Below are 20,470 nucleotides of genomic sequence, written 5' to 3'. Positions count from 1 at the left end.
TTTGAGGGGATAAATTGGTCGCAGTTAGCACGATCGACCGGAATAATTGGAGATCTATGGGAGAGACCTTTGCCCTGCAGTGGGCGTAGATAGGATGATGATGATGATGATGATGATGATACTGAAAGCGAGTTCACTCAGTTACGGCTGGTCGGGAGCGGGTGCGTCTGTTTTACAGCCCGCGCAATCGTAAATGACATCTTGATAGACGCCTAATGTGGTTCTCAGAGCAGCTGGCTGCGTGATAATGCCCAAGATGCGCTTTAAGGGATGTCGGATGATGGCGCGTTTTCGGTACCCGCCGTTTGTGAAGGAAATGAAATTGCTTTTATGTCTTCATGACGTCCGTGGTCAGTCACGTTTAGGCTTTATCATGGGTGTCGCGCTTTAGTCGCGTTTTCGACGACCTGCAGGCTGCAGCAAAGCTCGCAAAATTTTCCGCTTCACCTATACCTGCCGCTGCAACAACAAGTACTCGCTAGAAGGCAAAGTTACAAGCCGACGCACACGCAAGGTTCCGCCGAAAGATCCGATGGACGCACACTACCCCTAAATGTATTGCCAGGTGAGTACTTTCGTAAATTATTAAACACTAGAGAGCCCCATTTCCGCTTGACAGCAATAACAGCCCGAGTACAGGATTTTTGTTGTAGATATGCGGAAGTGAGCGTGTGTGGGGAGGAGGGAGGGGGGGGGGGTAAAGGACTTTGACAAAAGTGCGAAAAGAGAACAGGTGCCACAGGTAAGAACTTAATTGTGCCCCCGCCAATTTATTTTTTACCAATAAACCCCCCTTGATGTCTAGAGCCCGTTTTTTGCAAGTGCTCCTTCTTGTGTCCCTTTCTTTTCGTTTTTTTTTACTACGTCAAAGTTCTATTGCCAATTACCCGAACTTCTTCCTTGGGTAGAGGACATTGAATGCTGTAAACTTGGTATTTTTTATCACTTTAAAATTTCTTTGTTTTCTCGTTACGGTCGACTCCCGTTCACAAGTAGTCCACGGGGACCGCAAAACATAGCCGAACTTCCAATAAACAAAGAGCAGAATAAAAGCATTGTTACAAGCCCGCAACACGCCTCCTTTCTCGATATTGATCAGAATATCGACTTTCGTCGCCTAGTCGAGCGTACGACTCTACTTGCCGTGATGGTTTCTTCCCAAGGTAACACGCTAGAGGTTTGCTCAAGTCTATTTAAATTTACCGCGTTCCACTGCTCCAGGCCGAGTGCCTAACATCCAACTACTTGCGGCGCCATCTGTACTTGTCCCTCAGCAACGCTCGCCCCCTCCATGCTCCCAACCATAGAGTTTCATACAAATAACAGACTCTATGCTCCCAACGGAAGTGTCGCAGGACGGTAGATTAGAAACACATATAGTGCGCTTCTCGTCGCCAGTCATCGATTTGCGGCTTCCGCCGCTTGGAAATGCACGGTCGACAGAGTTGTTGGCCGTGTTGACGGACTCTCGCGTGCGAAACTTCCGCTTTTATCAGCGCATTGCTTCCCTTCGGTGCAAGCGCCTCTCGCAGTGTAAAGCCGCCTGGAGCACGTACCACTGCTCAACGTTTTCCAACTTCGTATCGCATTTGTACACAGTCAGTGACCAACCGGAGGTCGTGTTGAGCTCCTTTGTTATTATCACGTGATTCGCGCACATCGTCTCCCGAATGGTATCTGCTGGAGTTCTTCCAATCGCTCCCCGTTGCTCATTACGGTTCGAACGGTTTGCCGTTCAGGTTTCGAGATAAAGGTAAGATTTGTCTTCAGGTGAGTGCCGTATGACGGGGAACGTTTTGTTTCTCTCCTACGATTCGGTGTTTTCTTCGAATTTTCGAAGTTTGCGTGTGCCCAAAGAATGCAAGTCGTATCGGCTTCATTGTGACATAGGTATGAATAGCTACAGAGACTCATATTAACGTCGGAAAACGTACGCTTTTTAATTCGGGCAATGATTAGCAGTAACCTAATTTCTTTAACATTCAGAAACAACAGACACACCATGGATGCTATTGCCAGAGTTTCTTATATGTTTCTTGCCTTGCATACCAAAGCGAACACATACTCACGCCACGGATGCGGTGAGGCAGTGGCATTTCCCCCCCCTTATTGCAGTAAACATAATTCCATAATTCCAAGTGCTCAATAGCCAGGAAAACAATTTTAACAGGAAGTTTCTGAACAAGTGTGTCTCACGGGAAAAGAACTAAACAAAAGTTATTGACATCAAACCGAACCGGCTACTCTGTACACACACTTCCCTGTTACAGGCAGGTTGCACTTATGTTCATTGCGCTGAGCAGCAGCGTCGTTACACACTTTATTGTGTTTTGCGGCGTATTATTGTGTATTGTGTTTTGCACCAGCACCATGGATGCGGTTGCTGGTGCTCTTTACCCGTTATTTTCTTTGCACCGCAAAGCAAACACCACATAAATATGCAGTGATTCATTTTTTCCTTTCTATGGAGAACAATTCCAAACAAGAGCCGAACAGCAAGAAAAATCAGTCTTAAGCGGAATGTTTCTGAATGAATGCGTCATGGGAAAAGAGAGAAGCAGAGGTGATTGGCTTCTAAGCGGCTATTCTGGGAACGCCTAGTCCTGTGTTACTTTCGTGTTGCCCTGGTGTTCATTGCGCTGAGCAGCAACGCCGTTTCACAGATTATGGTGTTTTGCAACGTCATTTCTTGCGGGAAAGGCCCCTTGCTCATAGAAGCATCTGTACCGCAAATTCAGTGTACGTAAGCATGTCGTCCTGCGGCGGTATTTTCGCAACTGTCCCTTTTGAAAACGTCCCTTTTGCGCCCCTTCCTCGTGACGTACTTCACGAGGCGTTGGCAGCATGGTTGGCAGCAGGTTTGTAGCGCTTGCGTTACGTCACTTCCGGCTGTTTGCTTTTAGCAAATCAGGGCTTGCCGAAAGGGACACTTTTGAAAGGGCCGCAAAAGGGACAAAACTCGAGAATACCGCCCCTGGTTCAGTTATCAACAGCCACCGTTATCGAGGGTCAAGGCACAAAAGAAGGCATCTTCAGTAGTGCCGTGATAACAAAATACGTGAAAAAATAGCAGCTCGTTTAGTGGCGAAGATCCCAAAATGGGGGGGGGGGGGAATCTAATAGCCGTGGCCCCGGCCGTGGCCAATCAGATCGTAACTCAAAAAAGGAAAGAAGATACCGATGCGCCCGTTATGGTTGTTTTTTTTGTTGGCCTTATCGTATCGCTTGGCTCTTTAAGCGGCCCAGCAACAATGCCGATAAGCGTTTTCCCTCTTTCCTTCGCGCCTGGAAGCACTTGCACGAACGGTCTGGACGCGCTCGCAGGCAGGGCGCGCGTCCAGGCCGGCCTTGGCAGTGCGAAAGCTGCAGTTATCGCCAGCAGAGAGCGCCACTGCGTGATTTGCTCGACGCAGGAGGTCCGTCTCACGGTCCGTCTTTCCGTTTCTGTGTGGATTTTGTAGCGATTGTTTTTAAAGTGGCTATCGAATTTTTTTGCTACCCGCCTCGGTGGCTCAGTGGCTAAGGCGTTGCGCTGTTGAGCACGAGGTCGCGGGTTCGATTCCCGGCCGTGGCGGCCGATTTTCTTATGGAGGCGAAAAGCAAAAAAACACCCGTGTGCACGAGATTTCGGCGCACGTTAAAGATCCCAGGGTGGTGAAAATTAATCCGGAGCCCTCCACTACGGCGCGCCTCATCGCCTGCGTTGCGTCGGCGCGTTAAACCCTACAATCAATCTAATCAATTTTTATACTGCTGCAACATGAACATTGATTATGAGGTTTAATGCGCCGACGCTACACAGGCGATGATTCGTGATGGATTATTTTTGGTCACCTGATTATTTTGGTCACCTGGCCACCTGATTGGTCACCTGGATTATTTTTGGTCACCTGGCCCTGCATTATTTTTGATCACCTGATGGTTTTAAACGTGCGCCGAAATCTCGAATACGCCGGCGTTTTTGCTTTTCCCCTCCATCAGAAAAGCGGCCGCCGCGGCCGGTAATCAAACCCGCGTCCTCGGGCTCAGGCAACATTAAGAAAAGCGGCCGCAACATCTACAGCATTGCTCGAGGGAGGTCACTCAATCGCGCAAACAGTCCGGACGGAAAGAAAATATTCATTTGAGCAGGTTTCTAAGTTATCTGACGAGCGTAGAACAGTAATACTTGGCTGGACTTGTTTGTATCTTCTGATTTAAGCCATGAGGCTACATTATAGACTTCGTGAATTCTCCTTGAAATGGCCATGGTATTTGCGTAGGAAAAACGTAAGCGATCAGTGACGTGTGCGCGTATAGCAGTGTTGTACACGTTCCTCTAAAATAGGAACGAAAGCTCGTTCCTCGTTGCTTCCCAATTTTGAAACGAGTTCCCGTTACAAGTTCCTTTATTGCGAAAGGAACGCGTTCCAGTTCCACTCCGAAACTTGGAACGTGTCGTTACATTAACGTTACAATTAGGTTTTTAAATTAAAATATAGTTTCGGATACCGTATTTACCCGATTCTAACGCGCCCCCGATTCTAACGCACACTCGATTTTCCTTGCAAAAAAACCGAAAAAACATGTACCTCCGATTGTAACGCGCACGAGACTTTGTAACCCAGACAAACGAATGCGAGAGAAACGGGCGATTTATTTCCCGAAGTAATCTCACTCCTCGGCGCTGTCTGCTGACCACAACATCTCAGCCTTGGTGCCTTCAAGCGCGTTCGCGATGCCACACTTCTGAACGAACGTTCAACCATGGTCTATGGGATCGTGGCCCACCCCTCGCACGCCCATCCCGAGAGCTTCTCCAGAGGTGCACTCTTCAGCCGACCGCTCGTTTTGAACGCGTGGGAGCCGCTGCTGCCATTGCTGTTATCAAGTGCGCAAGTGAAACGATTTGACGATTTGTGTGAAGGCCGATACAAAGGCCTAGGCGCCTAGGACATGGAGGAAGAAAAGCCTAGACTTGCTGCGTCCGAAAAATCTTTGCTAAAAGCTTTGGCGCCATCTGGAGATGGCGATGGCGATGGGTCGGACGAAATTTCCGCTGTTTCGGCAGTTTCGGTTTTGTATCCGATTCTAACGCGCATGCGATTTTTCGGCCTATTTTTTCGGAAAAAAAGTGCGCGTTAGATCGGGTAAATAAGGTAATCCTGGGGCGAAATTAAGTGAGAAATTTAAAACTCACATCGAACTACGTATAATATACGAATATTAACACCACCGGCAGCAGATTATCTGGAGATAAAAATAATGAAAAGAAAATCTCCTAGGCGAATTTTTTCAGGGAGCACCGGACAAACTCCAGGCGGCGCTAGGACATTTCGGTGCAGGATGTTTCGGTGTGGAAATTTCGGTGTATGGACATTCCGGTGTACGGACATATCGGTGTACGGGCGTTTCGGTGCTCGGACATGTCGGTGTACGGACATTTCGGTGCGCAAACTTTTCGGCGACCAAATTATCCGGTGCTTGCCTGTTTGCGAGAGCCGTTATATTTTTATTTCCGCTTGACGTGGGTTATGGACAACAATCTGGAGCATTGAATTTATTTATTGATTGATGCCATGTTTGATCTTTGCCAGGTATTTTTAGAACTTCTACATTTATATACTTTTGGTTAATACCTATTCTTGGGGACACCTGTTATGCAGCCGATTGAATTCTTTAGCACACGTTTTTTTTTCATTTACGAATTGGTTGTTAATTTATTTTCGCTCTTTTTTAGCTAAGAGCGGTGTTTACGATGGTCCGATGCCTTTTTTGTATTTTTCAAAAAGTACACACCCCCAAAATTACATAAATTACATGCACACTCTCAATATCTAAAACGTAAACATTAGCTGGCCCCCCAGAATGCAGAAAACCTTATGAAGGGTATTACGTAGGCTGGGCTGCCTTGCTAAAATGAATTTGGGAACACTGGTCTAGGGTATTGCCGTGGAGGAAGAACGGGCCTTTTTGAAAACGGCCGCAGCTTCTAATGTCCTAAACATTGATTAAGGGCGTACGGGTTGTGCATACAAATTCCACCCATCCTGTTCGGGAAAACCAACCTTCATTTTATGTTTACATGCCTACATTCACCACATTGTAATTCTATGTCCTAGCCCCCCCCCCCCCCCCCCCCCTTCCCCCCTTTCCGCCTGCACGCTCGAATCTCGACCAGATTTCTTTCTCAGACGTGTTATTTTCGGTTTCCCCTGAAAATCCTACAGGCGTGGCGGAGTTCACGGTCTCCGATGCCTCACCGCAGTGATACAGGAAAAAGCTTTACATTCACCAGGAGCTCACGAAACCTCTATAATGTGCTACAAAAAGCCACTTAAAAAGCCGCTGAGAACACAATGGCCAGTATAGTTTACTGGCTACGCCCTTCCGCGCGTCGCGGTCATACCGATGACGCCCCCACTCCAGGAATCGCCCTGTCTTCGCCTTCAGTCTCCCCATTGGGAATCAACTCTTCAAGTCGCGCATATCATGGACACCCCGAGCATACATTGCTTTCTCCCATTATGAGGAGCAAAAAAATTGAATATGGTAGTGTGACGAGAGCGGCAACAGTCGGGTTCAAGTTTTCCAAGTCCAGTTGACGCAATGGTGAACCACAACTGACACCCCTCTCTCTCTACCAAGGGGGCTTGTAGCCGGCGGGGCTCAGCCTTCCCCTCCCCTAAGTAACGCCACCGTATACGTGCGATCGTTGGTTGGTTAGTTTTAAGAACAACCGACACCGAATGCAACGAATACGACATTGATGGAGAAAATAATTAAAACGGAATGCACACGCGCTTAATCTACCTCGTTTTTCTGTTGCTTTTTTTTCGGGGATGTTTTGCTGTGCGTGTGTGGAAGGGGGTGGGGGGCGGCGGGGGCTAAAAGAAGCAGCGTCTTGCACCGTTGGGTGAAGTGAAAGCAAAGCGCTTCGGTAACACTTAAAGTAGTACGGTTATTCACATGAATGTTAAAATAAAAAAAAGGTTGAACGCATGCAAATTAACAACGTTAATTTTTAGCATCTACTAGGAAGTTTTAGCATATCATTACCGTGTTTGCGTTACCGTTTACCGTGTTACCGGAAGCCGCTGGCGACGGTGAGGCCTGTGCCGGTAAGTTACCGTTCGCGGTGACTCTTGCACTGCGCAGTCGACTCCCGCAAACACGGTAAACGGTAACGTAAACACGGTAACGATATGCTAAAACTCTCTAATATAGAAATTAGGTTTTACGTGGCAATGCTCCGCGAGGGTTTAGCGTTAGTTTCCACGCACGGCGACGCAAGCACTAGTCTCGAATGTAAAGTCATACCAATTCACGAAATTACAATATTAAAGCTAAAATGTTCCAAGAATGCCTCGGACATCCCGTGACTCAAAATGCCAGGGCCAAGACGCCGTGCACCAAAATCTCCGTCCACAGAAATGTCCGCACCGAAACGGCCTGCACCTAAATGTCCGACACCGAAATCTCCGGATCCCGTATTAGACAATCTTTCCCCGCCAAGGACCAATTCTATCGGCCAGACGCGCGTCCTGGCCTCCACAGGCAAACGATGAAAGGTGAAAAGCATTCTCGCGGCTACGCTATTCACCCGTCGAACGCCGCGTAAGTTCAACCAGCATGAAAGCAAGCACAAGCTGTGGCCTTCTGCGTGGTTATTCTTCTGCCTTTGACCTTCGAAGAAGCACTTACGGCTGAAGGGCGGGCAAATTAACCAGCTTATAGGAAGAGAAACGCAGTAGCGACTTGTGGATTTTTGTACTCGAGCCTTGGCATCAAAAAAAATTCCCCCGCATTTCCCCGAGGGGGAGAATGTGAAAGTGCGAATGCACGGTTGTCGGCCCGCTTGCGGCGCTTGCGCTCGGCCCCCGCAGCCCACCGCCTCGCCGCCTTCTCTTCCATCTCTTCCATCGGGTTTGTAGTATCACGTGTACACCACGCAGTTATCAAGCCGCTATAACGCCGCTGAGTCGCCAACGCACGCCGCTGACGGCGTAGTTTGAATGCGTTAAAGATATAAGGCGCGTCACTAACACTGATATCAGCGTCGCGTCCGTGGCTTGGTCGGTCGAGCGTCGCGCTGCGGCCGCAAAGTCCTCGGATCGAAACCTGGCGCCGGATGCTGTTTCTTTTTTAAATATAGAGGAGCACTGCGGACGCCGCCGCCGCCGCCGCCGGCGGTGGATGGTTTGGGGTCGCTTATAAAGTGCATTCGCACTTAAAACAGCCAAATCCTAGCGATGTAATGGCAGGAACGCCGTTCCTTCAAAAATCTAACGAGTTACTGTTACAGTTCCACCGACCCTTAATGGAACGGTGGCGTTCCTCCGTTCTTCCCAAAAGGAACTAGTTCCAGGAACGCCGTTCCTTGTAACGCCGTTCCGTACAACACTGGCGTATAGCTATGAAGGCATGCAGTGAAATTTAACGCTTACATTAAAAAGATCCCTACCAAATTATTCAATATATTAAACAAAAGATAAAGAAACACCTACTATGTATTCTAATAATAAAGGCGGTTTCTGAGGCTGACAGAAAAAAAACAAAAAAACGTATCATTTAAGGTTAAAATTGTGCCGACGCCACAAGGAGACCAAGTAACGTTGATACTCGGGCGTGTGTTCAACTAACGAATACCATACAAAATTTTTTTACGTATCTATTTATTTCATTCAATCGTTTCTAGTAGCATAATTGAGCTCTCGGTTTTAATGTTAACTCAGAAGCTCTATGTTGCGTTATCGCCTTCTTGGCCGTCACTGCCTCCACGCTTTCGTCTGCTGCTATGTTAAAAGTTTATGGCGTGACCACATAAAAAAACCAAACAAAATAAAACAACAACAAAAAATGGCCGTGACTACCGGTTGTATGATGCGGGAAGGAAAGGGAAACGCTACGCCTGATAACGGCTGACCGTAGTGATGCAGGTGATTCATTCATTCGTCAAGCTCGAACGGTAATGGATAAAAAAGACAGTTTCCCTTAATTTTTTTTTCTTGTTTTCGATCGTGTGACCCCCGAGCTTGCCAGGAGAAGTGTGGACAAATGCAATGCGTTGGGTTCTCTGCCATGAGGAGGCATGTACTCCCCCCTTGGGTTGCTCTTGCACAACGGAGTGGCGGTACTGAACACCGGTGGCACACCTTCTATCGCGGCTCTCGATATTACCTTCGTTTTGCTCCAGTTGCTGCCCGCGGCGCTTTGGCACGTAGGTGTGGAGGCACACGGGAGTAATCATGTACCTACGTACATTTGTCTCGATGGTGTCTCTGGCTGCCATCGAAGGCGCGAACTTAAGCTACATTAATTGGGGAATGTATGCCGCTGCTATTGATGAATCGGAACCATCTCTCACGTCGTACGAAAATCTCATATGCGAGATGAAACGTACGTGTTCGGAGTTCCGCCACCAAAGTTCTGCAGCTGCCAAAACCGCACTTTGTGGCTGACAGTGAGTGCGAAAAACTCTGTGCGTTGCGTCGTAGAGCAGAACGACGGGCTCGGAAGTCACCAGAAGACATACGCGCTTCCAGGCGTGTGCAGAAGCAAATTCAAAGACACCTCCAAAAATTCCCAAACGAGAATGGCAGAAATTCTGCTCCAAACTGGACACTCGAAAGCCCCTTTCTTGAATATGGAGCCTGATCCGAACCCTTCACATACAACCGACACAGCGGCGTCTCTTCGAGTCTGCAGCCCTCAAGTGGAATGTAGCTGAATGTAGCGGAAGAATTTTGCGTCAAAATCACTTGGGCACCAACAACCGCATCAGCACTTGGTCCACGCTGCATCGACACTTCACAATGTAATGCTGTTAGCACAGACGTTCCCTTCACAATGGTGGAACTGTTTGCTGCGCTTAGGTCGGTGAACCGAGATTCGGCTCCTGGCCCTGATGGCATTACATACGCAGCACTGTTTCACCTGGGCAACAAGGCCAAAACATTCCTACTCAATTGCCATTTTCAATCGTTCCTGGGAGTCCGGCTGTTTAGAGGCTAGCTGGGAATTGGGTCTTGTTTTACCTGTTCTTAAACCCGGAAAGTAACACACGGACGTCCACTCTTGCCGACCGATTACTCTACTTAGTTGTGTCGGTAAGAAAAATGGTGCACTACGCCTCAATCGGGACTTGACGAACAGACGCATATATCCTCCGCAGATGTCGGGTTTCAGAAAAGGCAGGAGCAGCATTGAAAATGTTCTAGCCCTCGTGAGTCATGTCAAGCGAGCCAAAGCCTTGCGTCGCATCACCATTGCAGTGTTTGTCGATGTTAAAGCAGCGTTTCAACTCTGTGTCGCATGAAGCTATCCAGATAGCCTTGAAGTCCGTCGGAATTCGAGGCCGAATGTATGTATGTATGGCTCTGCAATTATCTATCCGGCAGGTCAGTGTACATGTCCACTAAGGATGGTGACACTGCACTTCACACTGTACGTCGAGGTGTCCCCCAGGGAGGAATTTTAAGCCCGACGTTATTTAACATTTGCCTAATTGGAATCGAGCAGTGCTTGCCGCCATCCGTTCAAATTTCCCTTTATGCTGACGACATATGCATTTGGTGCTCAGGATGCAACCGGCGAATTTTGCGCGCAAGGCTTTAAAGGGCCATTAACTCAATGGCAACCTTTCTGACAGCACGTGGCCTCGAAATATCGGCGGAGTAGTCTGCTGCGATAGCCTTCACCAGGCGGGATCTCTCCCGGTATCTCCTTAAACTCGGAGGCGTTCCTATATGTTACGTTGACAGCCACAAATTTCTAGGAGTGACTTTTGACAAGAACATGACGTGCTGCCCACATATACGGCAACTGAGGCACAAGCTTGAGGCGTACGCATCGATCTTCCGCATGATCTCCAGCAGCGTGGCAGGTTGCTCGGTGGCGTCTCTCACCAGGCTCTACAATGCACTCTGCGAAGGATTGCTTCGCTACAGCTTGCCTGCCCTCGAGCCTCTCACAAAACCAACTCACGGCTTCTACAAGGCTTACAAGCCAAAGTGCCTTGTGTGTGCCTTGGGGTGCCTAAAAATACTACAACCCTTGGGACTCTCAGGGAGAGTAGGCGCCTCTCTCCAACGGTTCTCTGCCAGCAAGAACTCCTTCGTGCACGCTTGCGGTTTGTGACGAGGACTGTCGACCATCCGCTGGCTTGTGACTCGGAAGCCAAGGTACGTGCCTTATTACCACCATTGCATCAGAGCCCACCAGAGCATACCCAGCCATCATGGACATTTGCCTCCTGGAAAATAACACTAACCGTTCCCGGCATCCAGAGCAAAGCTAAGCCTCTGCCTGCTCTGAAATTCTTTTCATTGGAGCGCATTGCTACTACCTACCAAACTTACACTCACATTTTCACGGATGGATCGGTGATGAATACATCATCTGCCATCGGAATATGGAGCTCATCAACTTACACAAAAATTACCGCAAAACAAGGTCACAGAACTTCGTCGATGGTCACTGAACTTACGGCCCTGCGTGCTGCATTGCAACACATTTTAACTGCTCCAGTTCAGGCATGGGCAATCTTCACCGACTCTCTAGAAGCCCTTCAGCACCTCATGGTGCTGCCACAAGAGCAGCTTGCTCAAGAAAAAAATGGCCTGCACACGCAGGCAATAAACAACCACCACGTCGTTGTTCCGCAGTGGCTTCCATCTCACTTTGGTGTGGCTGGCAGCGACGAAACCGACAGAGCTGCTGCATCTGCGCATTTCAGCCCAATTATTACTCCAGTGCCTTTCACGAGGCGAGACGGAGCGACTCTAGTGTCATCGGTTGCCAAGAGCTCTCAGCGATTGCTGTGGACCGACCCAGATAAGAACTACGTTCCGTTGCACACAATAGACCCAGTGTGCCAGTTTCGGATGCCAAGTGGTCTGTGCGAGCGAGATGAAGCTGTCCTGCATCACATCCGACTGAATGTGGCTTACACTAAGCATTTCGTTTTTAAACTTCGCCAGGCTTCCTCACCTTTGGGCCCTACCTGTACAGTTCGCGAGGACCTGAAACACGTTCTTTGCACGGGCCCTCGCTACGAACTTGAGCTTACCACGGCTAGGCTTTCACTGGGCCTGCCCGCGTCCCCCCAGATCTCTTCGAGGCACCTCCTTGGGCCCTGGCTTACAACCGGCATGGCAAGTCGCACCTCAGAAACGCTCTTAACGTTCCTCCGGACCACTGGACTTGTGAGTGAGCTATGAACTCACAGACAAACTGACTATATCGCCTGTTTGTGTGTGTGCTTTTCGTGTGCGTCTGCGTGTTTTAGTATTCATGTGTAAGTGAAAGTTTTCATATATTTTCATTCCACCTTCACCCCCATTTGGTGTAGCAAGTCGGGCGCCCAGCCTGGCTGATCTCACTTGTCCATTAAAGATGTTTCTCTCTTTTTCTCTCTTGCACGAAACAATTACTGCTAATTTTATTCCCGTTCGTAAAAACAAAATACAGGACGTTATTTTCAGGCTCGGTTATCACCGACTTGGAAGCAGCCATAATTGTTTTTTTTTTTCACTAGCATGCAGTTTTAAACCGCGCCTACCATGAAACTGTGCCTGTTTCAAATTCAGATTTCATGACGCCGAAGGTCCGTTAAAACGTTTGTCCTGTTTTGGGCGATGGCAACCGCCATTTGCAAGCGCTTATGAAGAATCGCGCGACGTTTACACGGGCTGAAGTTGCCACTGTGCGACGCTCACGCTCCTTCCAACTGTTTATTATACGTCACGTCTCCTCAGCCAATCACGAACAGGGTGTGGCCTACAAGCAGTATTCTTGTTGAATAGCAAATTCACTCCTACATTGTCATGATAGTCGCATTTCGTTTCGTTTGTCAACGCCGGCCAAGTATTGTGCACCTTAAGTGGCGAGAAAAAAGGTAAACTTTAGAACTGGTGCCGGCAAACGTCATGAAACGCCAGAATGACGAAAGCACGCACAGCCGCTTTGCAAGCCAGAAGCACGTGACCAAATGTGAAAGCCAACCGGACAAAGCTTCCTGAAGATTCACTGAGAATTCATGAAGCCGAGAATAGGGCACCTGAGTTTTGATAAAGGTTGAAAAAAGGCATGCAGGGTCCATTTCAATTCAAGCCTTGTAAAATATCGCCGCAACGCTTGAGACACTGGGTTATAGCTGGCTGAGAAATTCCCAATCGCTTACTGAAGCCGAAGGGGGCACTGCAAGCGGTATGAACATGAAATGTAGTGCACTAAATCGGCCTCTGTCCTAATTGATTTGATTGATTGTAGGGTTTAACGCGCCGACGCAACGCAGGCGATGAGGCGCGCCGTAGTGGAGGGCTCCCGATTAATTCTGACCACCTGGGGATATTTAACGTGCGCCGAAATCTCGTACACACGGGCGTTTTTGCTTTTCGCGTCCATCAGAAAAGCCGGCGCCGCGGCCGGGAATCGAACGCGCGTCCTCGTGCTCAGCAGCACAACGCCTTAGCCACGGAGCCACCGCGGCTTTTTTATTACCTTTTTTGTTACAAAGGAACACGCGTCAACGCCGGATTAAAAACCGCCGCCCATGCTTTGGTTGGCTTAAAGATTTTAAATAAACATCAAACGTTGACAGCACTTCCAATACAAAACCGCAACAGGCAGACACATTCTACAAGAGCTTCAAATCACCTATGCGGCTCAACAAGGAAAACAGGTGCATATCCTTAGCGAGCAGAGGGCACGTATATACACAACCCCTCTGCCCAGAAATATGCATCGCGTGCATAACCTACAGCGCAGGAATGAAAGAGCCAAAGCCCTCCAAAAGCGATTCGAACGATCTGATGACGTGGTGTACGTGGACGCGGCCGAGTACTGTGAACACAACGCCATGACCGTGGCAGTAGTCGATCGGCAGGGCCATTGCATTGCCTCCGCAACGATCCGCACGGACACTCCGGAGGTAGGAGAAGAGGCAGCCATTGCACTGGCGCTTTCTTCTACAAGAGCGAAATACATAATAAGCGATTCCAAATCTGCAATTGTAAACTTCGCAAAGGGAAGGATCTCACCCGAGGCTTAAGGAATCCTTAGAGGATTCAAAGAATTAAGACTCCGAGGGGTCCAAATTATATGGGCACCAGCGCACTCTGCACTTCCGGGGAACGAAAACGCTCACGAGGCAGCTCGAGGTCTAAGCTTCCGAGACTGCCCAGAAATACCTGAGGCATCGTTTCGCACGGGGGTAGGGACCGCATGGTGACCTATAGGGAGATAATCGACCATTACAGATTAGGGAGGGCCAGATATCCCGCAGCTCATCGCACCTTGGGAAAGTGGCAGTCAGTAGCATGGCGTCTACTCAGTCCTACACTTTTCCGAACCCGGTGACGTACAGTCATTGTTAGCCCGGTCTATACGAAAATAAGTGTAAATTATGTTCAGCAAGGGCCGACCTTGAACACATTTTATGGGCCTGCCCCCTTAAAGCGAACACCACACCTCAAGCACTAGACATCACTTCCTCAGAGCAGTGGGAGACCGTGCTGCTCAGTTCAGACCCGGGCGTTCAACTCCGGGCCGTCCAGATGGCCGAAGACGCCGCCAGGGAGCAAGGACTCCTGGCCGCCGTCTGAGGGGGGAAGAATGAAGGGGACTCCCATCTCACTTCTTCCCTTACCCCCGTCTCGGGCTCAATAAAGTTATGCACTCACTCACTACACATAACCATTCCAGTTCAGGTTCCTGCAAACGATACACTTCAGGTAGGCTGGTTACACTTTGTGAGAAATTCTTGCTCACTGTCATGCATTGACATCACAGTGGCGCACGGCCATACGGGAGCGCCAAATTGCGTGCAACCCTAGGATCATTATCATGTCGTACGGCACTTCAATCTTTTCCACTGCCAAGAAACGTATCCCATGCGGCGTGACAGGAATATCTTTCTTTATCGTTCTCTGTAGAACATCCCAGAAAAAGATGGCGTCCCAGCACTCTGTAAAAACGTCTTCAATGCTTTCGGGTTTTTTGCACGAAGTGCACGTTGAGGACCAGCCAAGGAAAAGCCTTTTTCCCTCCATCCATGTGCCAACGGAAAGTGTGCCAGTGTGCAGCTTAAAGAAAAATGTTTTTACCGAGGCGGGGACTACCATTTTTTTTTTCACCCGCGACAAAACATCTTGGCCACCGCCTGTCCCATACAATGAACGATACAGAGGTACTGGAAAGAGCATTTCGTTCAAGTTTTTCGTTAATATTTTCCTCGATACATTCGCCAAATACTCCATGGTGAATCTAACTGACAGAAAATTAAAAGATTGCACCACTTCTTTCCAGAAACCCTTAACGACATATGTTTCGTTGCTTGTTGACACAATAAAGCCTGGAATATAGTTTGATAGTGTAGTTTGTACGTAAGTCCTCAGGAATGGATGTTTTACGTCCCGCAATAGCAAAAAAACGGCTCACAATATGCCTTACAAAAACATGGGCCAATCCAACACCGCCTTGCCTTACAGGCCGAAAAAGATTACTTCGGCTCATTCGTTCCCAGTAGAACCCCAAATAAACACAGCAAAAACACGATGCATCTTTTGCACTTGCGTTCGAGAACAGTGTATTGCTTGCAGTACCTGAGCCACCGCGGCGGGTGTCTCTTTCCTGAGCAGAGTGCCAATGCTTTTTCCGCCACGCTGCAGCTTGGTCATCTAAAAAAAAAAAAAAAAACAGTAGCTTTTAGTGTAGAAAGTAGTAGATTGAAACAGTTAGTACTCCAGTCTTCGTGGAGCTGAGCGCAAAAGGTCAAAGTGCCCTTCCGTCTTGCCTTTCCGCCGTCCCTGTCCATTTTTGCGTTCAACTCGACAAAGTAGTGTCAAAAGGGTTCGCGTCTATGGTGATGCCTGATTTGATTCTTCACATAAATGAGCAATAATTAAATACGCAAACCTTGGGAGTTGTGTGTTAGAAAACGTACCACAGCGGTGATGACAAAGGTGCACGCGCTGCAACGGCAACCTATTGCGAACTGCATGACTTTGTCATTCCAGCTAACACAATGGCCGAGAACACTCGCCGTGCGCCGGTAGCGTTGGCAAACTTTGTGCGCCAGATCCGTGGAGTCCTCTTGGACATAACGCCCCATTTGCTGAGGACGCTCCTTGAATACCTCATGGCATCAGGGGCGCACTCGGAAGCCGACATCGCGAAGATGGACGAGCATCAACTGGCCGTTGTCCTCGGTCTCGAGGATGCACGACTACTGCTGCTCTACTTCAAAATGCGACGTAAGTGTGACGAAATTTGTGACCGCCTGAAATCGATCGTTCCGCGTCATCGCCATCTTGTCCAGTCCAGGAATATCTTGGGTCGCCGCATTTCTCGTCCAGTTTTTGCCGGGCGTGGACGAGGTCGGGAAACGAAGGTGTAGTCAGCACAATTTCGTGATAAACATAAGTGGCTACCACAACATCTGCTCCGAACGAGGCGTTGCATAACCATGCGTTTCATTCATCGTTAGCGTGGCAGAGGCGTGCGCGTCGCACATTTTTTTGAAAACGTAACTGGCAGGATAGCTCATACGTATATACATATACAATCTACGGCCCCTACCTATTGTCAGAAGCGATCTCTACACAATTCAACGGATTTTCTTCAACGTCACCGTCGTATGGCAGGAAGCAGAGCATGAGAGCAAGGTGTTGGTGGTAACACGCATTTATTTTATGTGCAAGGGATACAAAGACGCCATGTTACGCTTTTTTAGCGACTTTTGGTGTCTAGGGGAGAGGGATTAGGTAATGGGAGTTGGGGAAAAAGTATGATACATCCAATGGTACATCCAATTCGGCGTGGAATTAAAGGAGATGGTGAAGGCCAGAGCTCTCGACGAAGTTTCGTAGAGCGAGTAAAGGGCAGAGTTCAGCATTAAAACAACAGTGTGACGCCAGAGGGAGGGTAACCGGGAGTGGGAAGTGGGCGAAAGAACAGCGGGGAGTCAAAAGATTTGACTCAATGAAATAAAAAATCCACTGTGGCCGAGCTTCGTCGAACAAGTGCGGTGAAGAGAAAAAGGCAATAAAACAAACAAATCTGAAAACTTTTTGCCGTTGTTGCTATTCCTTCCTTCGTACCACATGCCCACTTGCGGGAATGACCCGCAGTTTGGAGCCTCGGGGAGTTATATAATGTGCCCGGTTCGCAAAATGCATCACACTGTGAATTTGAAAAGTAAAAATTGCAGAATAGCGTGTGCTGCGTGGCACCTCTACGTGATGGCACGTGAGTAGGACAGTTGTCCACCAGCCTCGCGGAACCCCGATTCCAGGTATGCTGTGGCGTGTGCCAGTCGGTTGCTGACGTAGTTAATTAAGAAATGAACAAGGAGAAACTGACGCAAACACGGTGTAGCAGAAAAGAAGCCAGTCGAGGTAATTCGTGTCCAAATACAAAGAAATGAAATCGAGGAAAAAGACGCAAGTACATTGTATTAGTAAAAACGTTCTTAATGACGCCTTCAAAGCACGTAAGCAAACCTTCATTTCATTTCATTTATTTACTCTCAATGCTGTGAGATTTTACAGAGAGGGAGAGGAGGGGTACAATATTAAACAGCAAGAGGAAACAGCAGGGTGGTTACAGAAAGTGATTGCTGACTGCGGACTTAAGTGCGCAGCATCGTTGATGGAGACGATGGAGGCTGGAAGGTGATTACACTGCAAGCTGGTCATTGGAACAAACGAGTTCAGGTAGAGGTTTGTTCGGGAGTTTGGTACACCAACTTTTAACGAATGATCAATGCGTGATGACACGTATGGTGGAACTGAAAAAAGGATTGTTTTAAGGTATGATTGGCGTAAAAAAATTATGGAAAACACATAGGCGGGATATCATATGACGGGTTGCAAGACCAGGTAGTTGTAATATTTGTTTCATGTTAGTGACACTGGATGACCGGGAATAACCAGAAATAATGAAACGAGCGGCCCGATTTTGGATAGCTTCAAGTCTGGAGACGAGATTGGCGGAATGTGGATCCCATACAGAAGAGGCGTATTCAATCTTCGGCCGTACAAGGGTTTTGTAAATCTGCAGTTTTAATGAAGTGGGAGCTCGAGAGAAATTACGTCGGAGGAAGCCGAGCATGTGGTTGGCATTGTTGCTAATATATTCAATTTTCGGGTGCCACGAAAGGTTATCTAAAATCTGAACGCCAAGGTATTTACTTGTAAGTGGTGACCTATGAAAGAAGGGAGCCGTTAAGGAAATATGTATTAACAGGGGTGTGCTTGATTGTTCGTCTTAACCTCATATATTTGAACTTGTAGACGTTTAGTTTCATTAGCCAGGTGTTGCACCAGGCTGAAATTGTGTTAAGGTCGCTTTGAAGTTTAGGAGGGTAAGAAGGTTCAGATATATTTCTGTATATAACACAATCGTCAGCGAAAAGGCGTATTGATGAGGTTATGGTATCAGGGAGATAATTAATACAAATTAGGAAGAGAAGAGGCCCCAATATTGATCCCTGAGGGACACCAGACGTAACCTTACCGTGAGGAGATTCGTTATCATTGATAGTTACATATTGGGAGCGATTTTAAAAAAAAACATTCAATACACCTTAAAATATTAGGGTCAGTGCTCAGTTTGCTAAGTTTATGAAGTAGTAGTGGATGGGAGACGCAGTCAAATGCCTTCGCGAAATCAATGGAAATGCAATCGACTACTGACGTAAGGTCCAACAAAGAACAAAGATCTTTAGTACAGGTGATCAACTGAGTTTCCCAAGATTGATTTTTGCGAAAACCGTGTTGATAGACTGTAAAAATGAATTAGATTCTAGAAAACTCATCAAGTTAGTGTAAATGCCGTGTTCGAATAGTTTGCAAAGGATTGATGTAAGAGAGATGGTCGATGGTTAAAAGGGGAGAAAACTTCGCCAGGCTTGTGTACTGGAATTACCTTTCCACCCTTCCAGTCGTTGGGTAGTAAGGAACACTGTAATGACTGTGAAAAAATATAAGAAAGGATCAATGAGGAGTTCACATTGGTACTTTTCAGAAACATAATTAATCCATTCTATCCCACAAGATGAAGAAATTTTAGCCCCCTGTATTAGCTTGAAAATTCCAGCACAGTCAATAAAAGTTGGTTCCATTGGCTCAAGACCTAAGCTTTCTTTAATAGGAAAAGAAGTAGGAATTGTTTTAGTAAAAGATAAAGAAAACGCATTGTTGAGCAACACGCAGCGCTGCTCGCGTGGAACAAGTGTCCCATCAAGTGTTTTCAATTGTACATCTTTAGATCTGCTCATATTAACTGTGCTCCAGAACTTGCGGGGACCAGTCGATAAGAGGGATGGGAGCGTTCGCTGATAAAACTCGGTTTTTGCACAAGAAAAAGGCTTTTTTATATTCTTATGCGAAGGGCGCATAAGCCGACCACCTGTCAGCAGAACTTGATAGCCTAAGCGGCGGAAAATACGTTTTAAGTAGTCGTTTCAGTGAGATGTTGTACCATGGTTGGCGTTTAGGACATGATATTCGTCTGAGTGGTATGTACTTATCAGTCAGCCATTGAACCTTGTTTCTAAATAAAGACCAATTAACATTTAGCTGACGCTCCTAAAATTCAGGAAGAAAACACTCTATAAAAGCTTCCAGTTCCCTATTTATGGCTTGGAAATAAGCTTTAACGTAGTCTCGAATTCGTTTAAACTGTTTGGCGGGGCGCGGAGAGGCTGACGGCATAGTGAAATGGGCAACTAAGTGGTCAATCAAAGCAGGCAAAAGCGTTAAAGATGAAAAAGATTCGGGAACAGTGTTCAGCAAAAGATCAAGGGTGCTGAAAGACGACTGAGTAATGCGAGTAGGTCCTTTAACAAGATGACTTAAGTTAAGTATAGAGCAAACGTCAATAAAACTTCAGTATTCCTTGAACCACTGGTTGTTACAGGAAGCGGCTCGTTCCACGATATTGCCGGAAAGTTAAAATTACCTAATGCACACAACGGGGCTAGGAAATTAACCGACCACTTGGTTTAGGCGATCGTGGAATTCATCAGGAAAAGTAGGCGAACTGTTCGGCGGACGGTAGCAGGCACAGAACAAGAAATCTGCGTAATTTATTTGGATACAAACACAAAGAAATTCTAGATGCGATGCAATGCAGATGTCATGGGAAACAATCTCATTGGATACCGCAATAAGAATGCCACATTCTTTCCGCCCATTCGAAAGCGTTAAGGCGGATCGCAAAATAAAGCGCCTCAGGCGCTTCGACCACACGAGTCGGGAGCAAGGCGTTTCAGGTGTCCAGCAGGACATTCATGCCTACGCATTAACTACCCAGAAGAAGTGCTTGTGTGTCCCCGTACTTTCTTATCGCTATATTGCTTCTTTCTTCACCGACAGCATGAAATCGAACGGTTAAGCTAAAAATTACGCCCATCTTCCCGCGAGGGGAACCCTGATGTGATGCGACGCATCGGGAAGGGGGGGGGGGTTCAATTGGTGTTTCCATT

The 20,470-nt window shown here is 47.6% G+C and overlaps 2 protein-coding genes across 4 annotated transcripts in view; both read left to right on the top strand.

Moving 5' to 3' along the window:
* LOC144149196 (uncharacterized) overlaps positions 1-20,470 on the top strand; it is a 135,916-nt gene that overhangs the window by 49,925 nt on the left and 65,521 nt on the right. The window lies entirely within an intron of this gene.
* LOC144150017 (uncharacterized) overlaps positions 1,443-20,470 on the top strand; it is a 27,867-nt gene continuing 8,839 nt past the window's right edge. The window contains exons 1-2 of the mRNA XM_077681792.1: positions 1,443-1,753; positions 15,999-16,235. Coding sequence (XP_077537918.1) covers positions 16,007-16,235 — 229 coding nt within the window. The 5' untranslated portion in view covers positions 1,443-1,753; positions 15,999-16,006. The remainder of the gene's footprint in view (positions 1,754-15,998; positions 16,236-20,470) is intronic.

The sequence above is a fragment of the Haemaphysalis longicornis genome, unplaced genomic scaffold (genome assembly GCF_048455015.1).
Source record: "Haemaphysalis longicornis isolate Haplotype H1 unplaced genomic scaffold, Haemaphysalis longicornis Haplotype H1 scaffold_8, whole genome shotgun sequence".
Taxonomy (NCBI): domain Eukaryota; kingdom Metazoa; phylum Arthropoda; class Arachnida; order Ixodida; family Ixodidae; genus Haemaphysalis; species Haemaphysalis longicornis.
This window is presented reverse-complemented; position numbering and strand designations above follow the sequence as displayed.